Here is a 15,692-nt window from a genome sequence, read left to right on the forward strand (position 1 = left end):
TTATAAATGTATTGTGATATTCTAAAATGTATTTTCTGTAAAGTGAAAAGAAAGCTCTTTGATATGCTTTGTTGTCAGTTTTACCAGAGTACTACAAAGAGATCAAAGAGATCAGACCCAGCAGAAAAAGCTAATGTTGTGACTCATTCATTTGCAGAAACTGTAATAATAAAAACCTCATCATCCAGTCCAGCGTGAATGTGGATCTTTGGTGGGACACGTACACCGCGGTTACATATAGAATGGGCAGCACGGCGGCGCAGTGGTTAGCGCTTGTGCGGCACAGTTCATGTCATGGGAACCTGTCGTGGGTTCAAATCCACCTTCAGACTTTCTGTGCGGAGTTTGTATGTTCTCCCCGTGCTTGCGTGGGTTTCCTCCGGGCACTCCGGTTTCCTCCCACATTCCAAAAACATGCATTTCAGGTGAATTGGCCGGTCCAAATTGTCCCTAGGTGTGAATGAGCGAATGAGTTGTCTGTCCCGGTGTGCCCTGCGATTGGCTGGCAACCAGTTCAGGGTGTCCCCTGCCCACTGCCCGAAGATGGCTGGGATGGGTTCCAGCCCCCCCCGCGACCCTAATGAGGATAAGCGGTACGGCTGATGAGATGAGATTATATAGAATACGATCGCTTTTGTCGGAAGCGTACATTGACGTTGGTGACATTTTCATCCGCGTTAAAAATGCAATTTGTAAAATAAGATGGCGCTTTATTGTTTAAATAAACGGGTTATATAGACTAGGATCTCCCAATTATTATAATTAGAATATGATCGCTTTTGTCGGAAGCGTACATTGACGTTGGTGACATTTTCATCTGCGTTAAAAAATGCAATTTGTAGAATAAGATCGCTCTTTATTGTTTAAATAAACACCTTATGTAGTCTAGGATCTCCCAATTGTTATAATTAGCTCGCTTTATTTTTTTTTAAAGCGTATTATATAGAACACGATCGCTTTTGTCGGAAGCGTACATTGACGTTGGTGACATTTTCATCCGCGTTAAAAAACGCAATTTGTAGAATAAGATCGCACTTTATTGTTTAAATAAACGCGTTATATAGACTAGGATCTCCCAATTATTATAATTAACTCGCTTTATTGTTTTAATAAGTGTTTTATATAGAATATGATCGCTTTAGTTGTAAGCGCAGCAGAATGCGCGTTCAGGCAAGGGGGGGGGGAAAGAATTTGCATAGGAGTCGGAAAAGGGCACAAAGTGTTGTGCCCAAATCCGACTCCTGTGCAGATTCCTACCCCCCCCCCCCCCTCGCGTGAACGCGCATTCTGCTATTCTGCTGTGCTTCCAACAAAAGCGATCATATTCTATATAAAACGCTTATTAAAACAATAAAGCGAGCTAATTATAACAATTGGGAGATCCTAGTCTATATAACGCGTTTATTTAAACAATAAAGCGCGATATAACGCGTTTATTTAAACAATAAAGCGCGAAGTGCGATCGTATTCTACAAATTGCGTTTGTCACCAATGTCAATGTACGCTATGATTTCCACGATCGCAAGTTATTGCACACAAATAGCCTTTATTTGATGTACTATAATAGCCTTATGTAATTTATTTTTTATTGTAGGTAGTTATTCACTGATCGCTGGTTATTTTGGTAACCAGGCGACCATTGTATTTTCAGAGTATTGATTGTTCGTTTTGTACTTAATTTCGCATGGTCATAATGTATATTCTGCTGTTCTGTCCTTTCCATATGCACCTTATTCCACAGTGTGTCATCTCCGTTTTTCATGACCCAGGGATGATTCCATTTACAATGGGAAAATAAACACATCTTGTAATCGTAACGTATTTAAACTCCTTTGTCTTGTGACTGCCCTGTGTTTCAAAGCACTCCAATGTTCTGTTCTGTTACTAAAATGAAACTGTGAAAATAATATATCATTTTACACAAAACTTTAAAAATATATACTTTGTGAATTCTGTTTTTGAATTGCTGGTGCTAAATGCCATAGTACTTATTTTCATTGCACTATTGTTACAATGCACTGTTCTTTGCAGTATAATCATCACTTAGGTAAGTTTTCTGAGCACTCCGCAAAGGTTTTTCGCCTATTTATTCCGGCTAAAATGTTGTGGTGTGTGTGACATGAGTTCTTGGAGCATACTCGACTGAAGAGCCATGATTAGCAATGAAAAATAAAAACATTAGTCCACTTAATTTAAAAATGTAATTTGATTTACTGCCTTAAAACATGAGTTAACACACCTTGTAATGGCAATTGTTTTCAATATCGTAAGTTATCTAAACTCTAAATTGTGAGTTGAAATAATATTAAATTTTTTGTTTGTTCAACAAGATAAAGCAAGTTTTCTTAAATGAATAATATAACATGAGTTTTATTGACTCAGTATCAAGTTCAAACAACAAATGATCATCAATTGAACAACTTGTTTGACTGAACCTTGTGTGTGAGAACAAATCTTTTCTTTCAGTTGTGTTTACACATACCTTTTAAGGCAGCAAATGAACTTAAATTCTTAAATTGAACCACATAGATTTTTATTACAGTTTAGTGCACCTAAGCCCTATTTAGAGAGCCTAATGTGTTATCTTTTTATGGAGAGGGTCATGTATATTGAGTAGTGCTTTCTGCTAAGCCAACCGAATTGCATACCTAAGAGTATATTGTATGATAATATTTGATTTGTTTTTAAAAATGTAGGATAAGTTGTAGCCTGTGTTGTATGTGGTGTGCTTGTTTATTTGTGACTTGACTCCTCCCTATTAGCATCATTCCACATTATCACTGTGTAAACTTTTGTGTCCAAAAATAAGACAAATGCAAAAGTATACTTGCTTGTTTTCTTCTGTTCTTTTCAATGTTTCACGAGATTGTAACAAAAATGCAACTTTTTACACATTAACACAAAGAACTTGTCAAGTCAAGTCACATTTATTTATATTGTTCTCAATCACAGAGTGTCTCAAGAAAAGTATGAGGGGGCATCAATCAGCTATTGAATAGAACTTCTAAAAAAATAACTAAATAATGATAAATAACATAAATATATAAATAAAAGACATGTTTAAGGTTATCCAGCCACTACTGTTTGTCCAGGCCTTCTCGGTCAAAAATACACGCAGGACAGTAAAAATGACTGGTGGCAATGCAAGCCTGAACACAGCTTGTATGGAACCACAAATTGCAGCTTTCACAGGAAATCTGAAAAAAGATATTGACAAAATAAAATGAAGAGTCCAAACTTTGCAAGTACTTTTGATAACTTGGCACATACAACCAATTTCTGTGCCACTGACACTAACATGTGTTTAAAAATTATAAACAGATGATAGCATTTCTCACCCAGTCTGTCTGTGTTTGTTTTCCTGACATTTCCCTGGGGTCGGTCTCACCACAGATGCGGCACAGGTTAGAAAGGTCCTCTACAAAAATATAATGACAAATTACTCCTAAATGGCTATACATTTGTTTATTATTACTGTTAAGATTAAATGTATAGATACCTGTATTCTCAAGAAGAGCAGCTGCAATCCCCCAGCGCAATTCCCGAACGCATTCTAATGATGCTGGAAATGTAATTCTTTCCTTTGTAAGAAAACATTCAGCAAACTGTAGAAAAGAGTTTAAGAAATCAACATTTATCTTCCAAAGCTGCCTTTATGTTACTATTAGGAATACTATTTGTTTTGGATTAATTGTCACAAGTTCACATCCCATTTTGATCATGTTGACAGAGAACTAAATAATTGCACTATCCACTGGCACTTACCTTTAATACAAAAGGACCACAAGAAGTGGAATCTGTCTGGCGTGGGTGTGGGACTGTGTGACATGTCCATCGTGAAATGTTGACCCCCTGAGCTCTTATGAATGCTCTGAGAAATAACAAAGCACTGTTACAATGCATTTTTGATCTTTGTCCTAATGGACAATACTCATTTAGCAGATGCTTTTGTAAAAAGCAACTGACACAATACTTGCATTTCATATAGGATGTTATTGTACTTGTAATCAACAGAACTCAAAACTGTATCTTCTTTCTAAACAAGTGACTGTAAGTTTAACCAACATTTACAACAGACATTAAACAAGTGAATGTATAGATACCTTGTAACATTTTGGCATCTTTTTATTTGGTGCTTGGATTCCCCAAGAGGGTCTAGAAAGAGGGCCCTCTTTTGTGGAGGGATCATTATCTGTTTTTAATTATATGAAATACATTAGTAGAAATGTATGCAGATATTCAATTCACCCACACATACAGTGAAGAAAGCATCATGCTTTGGGATGTTTTTCTGCACATGGGACAGGACAAGTGCACTGCACTAAAGAGGATGACTGGGGTGGGGCCCTGCATTGTGAGATTTTGGGGAACAACCTCCTTCCCTCAGTCTGAGCATTGAAGATGGGTCTTGGCTGGGTCTTTTAACACAAGAGCGACCCGAAGCCCAAACAGCCAGGAAAACTAAGGAGTGACTCAGTAAGAAGCATACCAAGGTTCTAGCATGGCACAGCCAGTCTCCAGACCTGAACCCAATCAAAAATATTTTAGTGAGCTCAAACTCTGTTTCCCAGCGACAACCCAGAAACCTGACTGATGTAGAAAACATCTGTGTGGAGGAGTAGGCCAACATCCCTCCTGCAGTGTGTGCAAACCTGGCGAAAGACTACAGGAAATATTTGACCTTTGTAATAGCAAACAAGGGCTACTGTACCAAATGTCAACATTCATTTTCTCAGGTGTTCAAATACGTATTTGCAGCTATACTACACAAATAAATAGTTAAAAAAATCATGCATTGTCCTTTCTGGATTTTTCTTTTTAGTTTATCTCAATTGCAGTGGACATGCACTTACGATGAAAATGTCAGACCCCTCCAAGATTACTAAGTGGGAGAAATTGCAAAATAGCAGGGTGTTGAAATACTTATTTTCTTCACTGTAGACACAAAAGACTTATTTTACAAACATTATAATGGAATGTAGACAGCAATGGATACGGTAGAATAAATTGAGAATGGTCCATCTATGAATGAAATAATATTTATCTTACAGTCAGCATGAAATGATTGTTCTCGTTGATGATGCCAAAGATGTATTTGAACCGCAGAGGATCCAACTGAAAATATCAATATTATTCATAGAGTTAATAGGATTGTGCAGAAAATGAGTTTCATGTTGAAAATATAAAAGTGATTACTAACATTTACTCTTTGTTTTTTGTGTTGCCAAAGTTTTGACATGGCAAAAGAGTCAAGTGCCACAGCTTTTTCAGTGGATCTCTTATTGAAGTCCCTCACTAAAATGGACATGTAGCCATTCAGGACCTGAAAGACAGAAATAGAACAAGATATATATCTTAACAAAATGTGTACTGTAATATTACTGATGTCAAACTACAATGTAGTACTGCTTACCTCACTTTCGACTTCTACATTTGGGGCCATTCTTTCTATGCCAGCATAGAATATTTTATATGGGCCTATCTTAGAAAGCAAGACATATACTGACTTTCCTGCCCACGCCTCTGCTATTCCTGCAATTGAACATGATATTTAGAATGTGTCAAAGCAACAGTGTTATATCATGGATGTCATAATATCCACATACATTCTCTCCTTCTCCACCCCACTCTCACTTTTACACTTTCCTTTTCCCCTCTTCTTTCTTCTTTTTCTACCTCCCTGTCCTTCTCCCTCTATCTCTCCCAACTCTCTTCATCTCCCTTTTTCTCTCTTCCCCTCTCTCTCTCACACACACTCTCTCTTGCTCTCTCTCCTCCCCCTCCTCTTCTCTGTATCAATCTCATGAAAATGACATACATTCTCTTTATCTCTTCTCTAGCCCTCTCACAACCTCCCATTTTTTTCACACTCTCAAAACATACGTTGGGATGTTGATCCACATGCAGTTGTAGGTGTTGGAGTGGCGTTATATGACAGTTGTGCAGGTGTATTTGAGGAGGGAGATGCAGGCGCTGGTGTTGGGTTGTTTTTTGAGGATGGTGGTGTGATTGCCGGTGATGGGGTCGTCGTGGAAGACAGTTGTGCAGGCGCCGGTGTTGGGTATTTTTTTGAGGATGGTGGTGTGATTGCCGGTGATGGGGTCGTCGTGGAAGACAGTTGTGCAGGCGCCGGTGTTGGGTATTTTTTTGAGGATGGTGGTGTGATTGCCGGTGATGGGGTCATCGTGGCAGACAGTTGTGCAGGCGCTGGTGTTGGGTATTTTTTTGAGGATGGTGGTGTGATTGCCGGTGATGGGGACAACGTTGAAGACAGTTGTGCAGGCGCCGGTGTTGGGTTCTTCTTCGGGGATGGTGGTGTGATTGCCGGTGATGGGGTCATCGTGGAAGACAGTTGTGCAGGCGCCGGTGTTGGGTTCTTCTTCGGGGATGGTGGTGTGATTGCCGGTGATGGGGTCATCGTGGAAGACAGTTGTGCAGGCGCCGGTGTTGGGTTGTTTTTTGAGGATGGTGGTGTGATTGCCGGTGATGGGGACAACGTGGAAGACAGTTGTGCAGGCGCCGGTGTTGGGTTCTTCTTCGGGGATGGTGGTGTGATTGCCGGTGATGGGGACAACGTGGAAGACAGTTGTGCAGGCGCCGGTGTTGGGTTCTTCTTTGGGGATGGTGGTGTGATTGCCGGTGATGGGGTCATCGTGGAAGACAGTTGTGCAGGCGCCGGTGTTGGGTTGTTTTTGAGGATGGTGGTGTGATTGCCGGTGATGGGGTCGTCGTGGAAGACAGTTGTGCAGGCGCCGGTGTTGGGTTGTTTTTTGAAGATGGTGGTGTGATTGCCGGTGATGGGGACAACGTGGAAGACAGTTGTGCAGGCGCCGGTGTTGGGTTCTTCTTCGAGGATGGTGTTGCGGTGGACTGAGACGATGGTAGTGCAGGGGACGGGGTGGTGTCTGGGATTTTTTTTAAAGTCTTTTTGGTATGCGAGGGAATGTTGGAATGTGTATCTTCAAGTGGTCTACAATTATATTTTTTAACACAGCCCCTTTGGCATCAACCAACTCTGTACTTTTGCTTTCAATCGCTGTGATCGTGTAGGGCCCCGTGTAGTTTGGATCCAGTTTCCCCCCCTTTCTTTGCTGGCTCCGGATGTTCATCCTCCACACCTTGTCCCCAACATGATATTCAACAGGTGAATAATTTTTTGTTTTTTTGGTCATTTTTCCCTGGGCTGCCATGATGTTTTCCTTTGCTCTGGAAAGCAGCTCAGGGATATTGAGAGCATCAGTCACCTCTTCCTTCTCCACCGTCTCCTCGACACTGCCATCAATCTAAAAAATAAGGTACACTTATGAAAAGATATTTAGTGTCAAGTTCAGACAATTTATTGGTGGTATTTAAAGCTTAAGGGCTTGATTGTACTTTTCCCTCCTGAAAACAAGCAAGCTAATCACATATACCAGGTTGGTCATTTCCTGGTACAATGATACTCCAAATACTTGGCATACAATACATTACAACACACCCTAAATATTGAGCCTGAAAATATTGCCCTCTGCCACAGAATTTAAATGCACTTTTCCTGACATTTTTTCTTCGAACTGTAACTGTATTTAATTACTATGACTATTACTACCAATGCATTGTTTGTGTTGTTTTTGTGTCTGTGTTTTGAGTAATATTGAATTATTGTAGTTCCCCAAACCCAGGACTAACCCTGTATTGCTCTGGGATTTGTGAAGGATACCGTGCCTCTCTTCCAAACATTAAAAGAAATGGTGAAAACTTAGTAGTCATTTGTTTTTTGGTTCTCAAACCAAACATGACGGCATCCAAGTGTTTGTCCGATTCTTTCGGCTGTCGCTCCACCAGCTTGCACAGTGATCTGAGGACATGACATAGATTAAAGATTATTCATATATTTAAAGGGTTTTACCCACCCATGACTCATTTTATTGTAAATATTAGGTTATTTAAATATTTGGTAACACTTAACCAGAAGAATTGTTCATCAGACAGTCATGATGCCGTCATATATGTGTTAAATCATGTTGACTTCAATTCAATATGTGTCCACCACGTGGATTACTGTCTTTATTATTGCCCTATGGTTCCAGCAAGATAATATTCAAAATGAAAAATTGGCACTCCATCTACAGTTCAATCCCCACCACTAAAAACACAACATTTCATAACTCTATCATTCTAATTCAAACCTGCAGTTCCCACCTTTGGATTGTCCCGTTCATCTTCTCCACTAACCCATTAGTTTGGGGGTGATAGGGCGCACAAAGACTTCTTTGGATGTTTAGAACATCGCAGACCTCTTTGTTTAACTGTAGTTTGTGAATACATTTTTACACATGGGAACAGTTAATGCCATTTTATTTAAAAAAAAAAAAAAAAAAAATTAATCAAACTTACTGCATTTACAAACTCCGTCCCCTGGTCTGTGAGGATTCTCTTTGGTGCCTCAAACTGGTGAACAAATTTCAAAAGACAGCCAGTGACGTCTTTTGCACTTTTGGTGGGGATGGAATAGGCTTGAGACCATTTGGTAAGGTAGTCAACCATTACACAAATGTATTGATTTCCATTTTCTGTGAGGGACAGCTTACCAACTAAGTCCATCCCCACCAGTTCAAAGGGCTCCTTAACCTTTAGAATAGAATCGAAAAAAATGAGAAATGTACCCTTGAAAATTTAACTGTTTTATTGCTAAGTTTTATAATGCATACGGTATGTATATTCACACATATTTACCTAAACGTAACGTTGAAAAATAGGACAATAGAAAATATAACTTACTGTTATTGGAATGATTTCGGTGTCAGCCTTTATTGATATTCTGTCTGACTGGCACGGGACACACTGTCTCACCTTTAATAAAACACCATCATTTAAACTGTCAAAAGTTCAATAAATTCTCACTTGACAAATGGTTTAAAGAAGTACATTTAGAACACAGATGTAATGTAGGCAACAATTGTCTTCAGGTACTACACTGATAAATAAAAATTTGTACAAAAGTTGCAAGGAGTGGACAACATTTGCCAATATTCTCTTATAGTACGACTAAATTTGAGTTATTATAATAGTTAGTCACCCATGCTTCGATGTCATCAGACATGCCAGGCCAATAGAAGCGCTTAGAAAGTGCATCTTTCGTTTTGCGCTGTCCACAGTGAGCACCAACGCTGCTGTTGTGGAATTCGTTGAAAAGATGATTCGCCTGTTCTGCACCACGGACGACTTTAGTTTTATAGGCAGTAGACAGGTTTTATTACGTTCATAGTAGAGTTCTCCATCTGCAGAAAATAATAATAGTCTATATCAACATGTATCACCAATCCAACCATGCAAAGATGAATTGTGCGTGCATTGTTGTATCTTTTGCACTAGCATAGAAAAAAACATCCATATCTTATTTTACTTTTTGTATATAAAGCCCAATATATCATATTACATATTTTAAACGGCCTCCCATTTTTATTTAATGTAAAATGCATCTATTTAATACGCAATAGTACGACTGGAAACCATAAGAGTATTAATTGTGGGGGGTGGTAAAAGTTTAGTCAGAAAAATGTAATTGGTTGTTTTTAACTCACTTTCAATGCAGAATTCATTTCCCTTCTTGCAGAACAATTCTTTGTCGCCTTTTTTGAATTATTTGGATAAACTCCATTGAGTTTATAATCCAAAATCTGCTGGTAAAGTATTGGGTCCATGGTTGATTAGGTAGGGGTCCTGATGAGAATAATATCACAGGTACAACACTTAACTGGGCCAGGACTACTTTTCGCGGATGAATATATGTCACGCATCACCCCTGTGCGTAAAAGGTGTACTGTATTATAATATTCTTTTGTATGACATATAATACAAAATCACTATTTTTATCACTTCACTTTTGGAAATGTTATCAGTGGATTTTAAGACATCTTATTGTAAAACAAGTGGTACATAGAAAAACAAAATAGTTTACGCACATTACTTTATATGGTAAGGGGGTGATGCGTGACATATATTTATCCGCAGAAAGTAGTCCTGGACCAGTTAAGTGTTATACCTGTGATATTATTCTCATCACGACCCACGCTCTACCTATTGTGCCAAACATATCTTAATTTGAGAAATATTTCAATAGATATGAATACATCTTAAGTTAACTCTGAGATGGGCAGTAGACAGGTTTTTATTTCGTTCATAGTAGAGTTCTCCATCTGCAGAATATAATAATAGTCTTTATCAACAAGTATCACCTATCAAACCATGCAGAGGTGAATTGTGCGTGCATTGTTGTATCTTTTGCACTAGCATAGAAAAAAAAATTCATATCTGATTTTTCTTCTTTTTGTATATAAAGCCCAATATATAACATTAAATATTTTAAACGCCTTCCATATCTTATTAAATGTAAAATGCACCAATTTAGTACGCTATAGTACGACTGGAAACCATAGGGGTGTTAATTGTGGGGGATGGTAAAAGTTTAGCCAGAAAAATGTAATTGGTTGTTTTTAACTCACTTTCAATGCAGAATCTATTTGCCTTCTTGCGGAAACAATTCTTTGTCGTCTTGTTTGTACTATCTGGATAAACTCCATCGAGTTTATAATCCCAAATCTGCTGGTAAAGTATTGGGTCCATGGTTGATTAGGTAGGGGTCGTGATGAGAATAATATCACAGGTACAACACTTAACTGGGCCAGGACTACTTTTCGCGGATAAATATATGTCATGCATCACCCCTGTGCGTAAAAGGTGTACTGTATTATAATATTCTTTTGTATGGCATATAATACAAAATCGCTATTTTTATCACTTCACTTTTGGAAATGTTATCAGTGGATTTTAAGACATCTTATTATAAAACAAGTGGTACATAGAAAAACAAAATAGTTTACGCACATTACTTTAATTGGTAAAGGGGTGATGCGTGACATATATTTATCCGCAGAAAGTAGTCCTGGACCAGTTAAGTGTTATACCTGTGATATTATTCTCATCACGACCCACGCCCTACCTATTGCGCCAATCATATTTTAATTTGTGAAATATTTCAATAGATATGATTACATTTTAAGTTAACTCTGAGGTGAAAAAATGTTGAAAGGTAACTAATTTGAAAGTAATTTCAGGCTGATTTGAATAACAGGTCAAATCTGACCTGCTAAAACATTTTTTTTTTTTAAGTTTTCTAAAAAATTACAAGGATCGGTTCAAAGATTCCAAGTACAATATAAAAACTTTATAGTCAATAAATTGTCTATTTAATGCAAACAGCATTAAAACTAGATTTACCCATTTTAAAATGCTTATTTTTTTGTACCTTCTATATTGCTTGTTATGTCCTCATAATAAAACCACGCACATCAAAACAATGGCACTTGGTTACTTTTAAATTTGATGCACAAAAAAAGGCAAACGAACAATAGGGCTTGGCCAAAACGGTTGCTTGGAAGAGCGCAGAATGTTGATAAAAATTGTAGCAAAACAGAAGTGTCTCAAACCGTAATTTTCACAGCCCTTTTCCACATTCCTCTATAAATCTTCTTTTTAAAAGGGCCCAGCTCTAATCATGGCCTTGTTGCAAATGGAGGCAATTGGGCCATTATCAGCAGCAGGAATTGATGAGAACAAAAACACAACGACAGGCATTTTGCCTGCCCAAATCCTCCCCCCCTGCTAAAACAGACTCTGTTGGAGATACAGACTTGTAACTTCTAGAGTAACCTTCTGTGGCATTAATAAGTCAGCACAGTGAATTTGGGGTCATTTGGAGTTTTTATTCAGGAGTTGGCAGGGAAGGTGGATTTGGGCAGGCATTTCATTTTCACTGCCCAAATCCTCCCCCCCTGATAAAACAGACTCTGTTGGAGATACAGACTTGTAACTTCTAGAGTAACCTTCTGTGGCATTAATAAGTCAGCACAGTGAATTTGGGGCCACTTGGAATTTTTATTCAGGAGTTAGCAGAGGGGGGGAGGATTTTGCCTGCCCAAATTTCCCCCCCCCCCCCCCCCCCCCCCCCTGCTAAAACAGACTCTGTTGGAGATACACACTTGTAACTTCTAGAGTAACATTCTGTGGCATTAATAAGTCAGCACAGTGAATTTGGGGACATTTGGAGTTTTTATTCAGGAGTTGCCAGGGGGGGAGGATTTGGGCAGGCATTTCATTTTCCCTGCCCAAATCCCCCCCCCCCCCCCCCTGCTAAAACAGACTCTGTTAGAGATACAGACTAGTAACTTCTAGAGTAACCTTCTGTGGCATTAATAAGTCAGCACAGTGAATTTGGGGTCACTTGGACTTTTTATTCAGGAGTTAGCAGGGGGGGGGGGATTTTGCCTGCCCAAATCCTCCCCCCCCCCTGCTAAAACAGACTCTGTTGGAGATACAGACTTGTAACTTCTAGAGTAACCTTCTGTGGCATTAATAAGTCAGCACAGTGAATTTGGGGTCACTTGGAGTTTTTATTCAGGAGTTAGCAGAGGGGGGGAGGATTTTGCCTGACCAAATCCTCCCCCCCCCTGCTAAAACAGACTCTATTGGAGATACAGACTTGTAACTTCTAGAGTAACCTTCTGTGGCATTAATAAGTCAGCACAGTGAATTTGGGGTCATTTGGAGTTTTTATTCAGGGGTTGGCAGGGGGGGAGGATTTGGGCAGGCATTTCATTTTGCCTGCCCAAATCTTCCCCCCTGCTAAAACAGACTCTGTTGGAGATACAGACTTGTAAATTCTAGAGTAACCTTCTGTGGCATTAATAAGTCAGCACAGTGAATTTGGGGTCACTTGGAGTTTTTATTCAGGAGTTAGCAGAGGGCGGGAGGATTTTGCCTGCCCAAATCCTCCCCCCCTGCTAAAACAGGCTCTGTTAGAGATACTGACTTGTAACTTCTAGTGTAACCTTCTGTGGCATTAATGAGTCAGCACAGTGAATTTGGGGTCATTTGGAGTTTTTATTCAGGAATTGGCAGGGGGGGAGGATTTGGGCAGGCATTTCATTTTGCCTGCCCAAATCCTCCCCCCTGCTAAAACAGACTCTGTTAGAGATACAGACTTGTAACTTCTAGAGTAACCTTCTGTGGCATTAATAAGTCAGCACAGTGAATTTGGGGTCACTTGGACTTTTTATTCAGGACTTAGCAGGGGGGGGGAGGATTTTGCCTGCCCAAATCCCCCCCCCCCCCTGCTAAAACAGACTCTGTTGGAGATACAGACTTGTAACTTCTAGAGTAACCTTCTGTGGCATTAATGAGTCAGCACAGTGAATTTGGGGTCATTTGGAGTTTTTATTCAGGAGTTGGCAGGGAAGGAGGATTTGGGCAGGCATTTCATTTTGCCTGCCCAAATCCTCCCCCCCTGATAAAACAGACTCTGTTGGAGATACAGACTTGTAACTTCTAGAGTAACCTTCTGTGGCATTAATAAGTCAGCACAGTGAAATTGGGGACATTTGGAGTTTTTATTCAGGAGTTGCCAGGGGGGTGGATTTGGGCAGGCATTTCATTTTGCCTGCCCAAATCCTCCCCCCCATGCTAAAACAGACTCTGTTAGAGATACAGACTTGTAACTTCTAGAGTAACCTTCTGTGGCATTAATAAGTCAGCACAGTGAATTTGGGGTCACTTGGACTTTTTATTCAGGAGTTAGCAGGGGGGGGGGGATTTGCCTGCCCAAATCCTCCCCCCCCCTGCTAAAACAGACTCTGTTGGAGATACAGACTTGTAACTTCTAGAGTAACCTTCTGTGGCATTAATAAGTCAGCACAGTGAATTTGGGGTCACTTGGAGTTTTTATTCAGGAGTTAGCAGAGGGGGGGAGGATTTTGCCTGCCCAAATCCTCCCCCCCCCCTGCTAAAACAGACTCTGTTGGAGATACAGACTTGTAACTTCTAGAGTAACCTTCTGTGGCATTAATGAGTCAGCAAAGTGAATTTGGGGTCATTTGGAGTTTTTATTCAGGAGTTGGAAGGGGGGGAGGATTTGGGCAGGCATTTCATTTTGCCTGCCCAAATCTTCCCCCCTGCTAAAACAGACTCTGTTGGAGATACAGACTTGTAACTTCTAGAGTAACCTTCTGTGGCATTAATAAGTCAGCACAGTGAATTTGGGGTCATTTGGAGTTTTTATTCAGGAGTTGGCAGGGAAGGTGGATTTGGGCAGGCATTTCATTTTCACTGCCCAAATCCTCCCCCCCTGATAAAACAGACTCTGTTGGAGATACAGACTTGTAACTTCTAGAGTAACCTTCTGTGGCATTAATAAGTCAGCACAGTGAATTTGGGGCCACTTGGAATTTTTATTCAGGAGTTAGCAGAGGGGGGGAGGATTTTGCCTGCCCAAATCCCCCCCCCCCCCCCTGCTAAAACAGACTCTGTTGGAGATACACACTTGTAACTTCTAGAGTAACATTCTGTGGCATTAATAAGTCAGCACAGTGAATTTGGGGACATTTGGAGTTTTTATTCAGGAGTTGCCAGGGGGGGAGGATTTGGGCAGGCATTTCATTTTGCCTGCCCAAATCCCCCCCCCTGCTAAAACAGACTCTGTTAGAGATACAGACTTGTAACTTCTAGAGTAACCTTCTGTGGCATTAATAAGTCAGCACAGTGAATTTGGGGTCACTTGGACTTTTTATTCAGGAGTTAGCAGGGGGGGGGGGGGGGGGGGGGATTTTGCCTGCCCAAATCCCCCCCCCCCCCCTGCTAAAACAGACTCTGTTGGATATACAGACTTGTAACTTCTAGAGTAACCTTCTGTGGCATTAATAAGTCAGCACAGTGAATTTGGGGTCACTTGGAGTTTTTATTCAGGAGTTAGCAGAGGGGGGGAGGATTTTGCCTGACCAAATCCTCCCCCCCCCTGCTAAAACAGACTCTATTGGAGATACAGACTTGTAACTTCTAGAGTAACCTTCTGTGGCATTAATAAGTCAGCACAGTGAATTTGGGGTCATTTGGAGTTTTTATTCAGGGGTTGGCAGGGGGGGAGGATTTGGGCAGGCATTTCATTTTGCCTGCCCAAATCTTCCCCCCTGCTAAAACAGACTCTGTTGGAGATACAGACTTGTAAATTCTAGAGTAACCTTCTGTGGCATTAATAAGTCAGCACAGTGAATTTGGGGTCACTTGGAGTTTTTATTCAGGAGTTAGCAGAGGGCGGGAGGATTTTGCCTGCCCAAATCCTCCCCCCCCTGCTAAAACAGGCTCTGTTAGAGATACTGACTTGTAACTTCTAGTGTAACCTTCTGTGGCATTAATGAGTCAGCACAGTGAATTTGGGGTCATTTGGAGTTTTTATTCAGGAATTGGCAGGGGGGGAGGATTTGGGCAGGCATTTCATTTTGCCTGCCCAAATCCTCCCCCCTGCTAAAACAGACTCTGTTAGAGATACAGACTTGTAACTTCTAGAGTAACCTTCTGTGGCATTAATAAGTCAGCACAGTGAATTTGGGGTCACTTGGACTTTTTATTCAGGACTTAGCAGGGGGGGGGAGGATTTTGCCTGCCCAAATCCCCCCCCCCCCCCCCCCCCCCTGCTAAAACAGACTCTGTTGGAGATACAGACTTGTAACTTCTAGAGTAACCTTCTGTGGCATTAATGAGTCAGCACAGTGAATTTGGGGTCATTTGGAGTTTTTATTCAGGAGTTGGCAGGGAAGGAGGATTTGGGCAGGCATTTCATTTTGCCTGCCCAAATCCTCCCCCCCTGATAAAACAGACTCTGT

The 15,692-nt window shown here is 40.5% G+C and overlaps 1 protein-coding gene across 1 annotated transcript; it reads right to left on the reverse strand.

Moving 5' to 3' along the window:
- Positions 1 to 3,813: 3,813 nt before the first annotated feature.
- Positions 3,814 to 6,087, reverse strand: LOC148351092 (uncharacterized; the record flags this gene model as incomplete). The annotated part of the gene is made up of 6 exons (XM_088320030.1): positions 5,884 to 6,087; positions 5,414 to 5,532; positions 5,201 to 5,323; positions 5,050 to 5,115; positions 4,104 to 4,192; positions 3,814 to 3,871 (listed from the first exon to the last, which is right to left on the reverse strand). Coding segments are annotated over exons 2-6 (366 nt in total), but the record flags the coding sequence as incomplete, so codon positions are not given.
- Between the last annotated feature and the right edge of the window lie 9,605 nt (positions 6,088 to 15,692).

This window comes from Urocampus carinirostris, chromosome 16 (genome assembly GCF_059441175.1).
Source record: "Urocampus carinirostris isolate Australia breed hairy pipefish chromosome 16, RoL_Ucar_1.0, whole genome shotgun sequence".
Lineage (NCBI taxonomy): Eukaryota > Metazoa > Chordata > Actinopteri > Syngnathiformes > Syngnathidae > Urocampus > Urocampus carinirostris.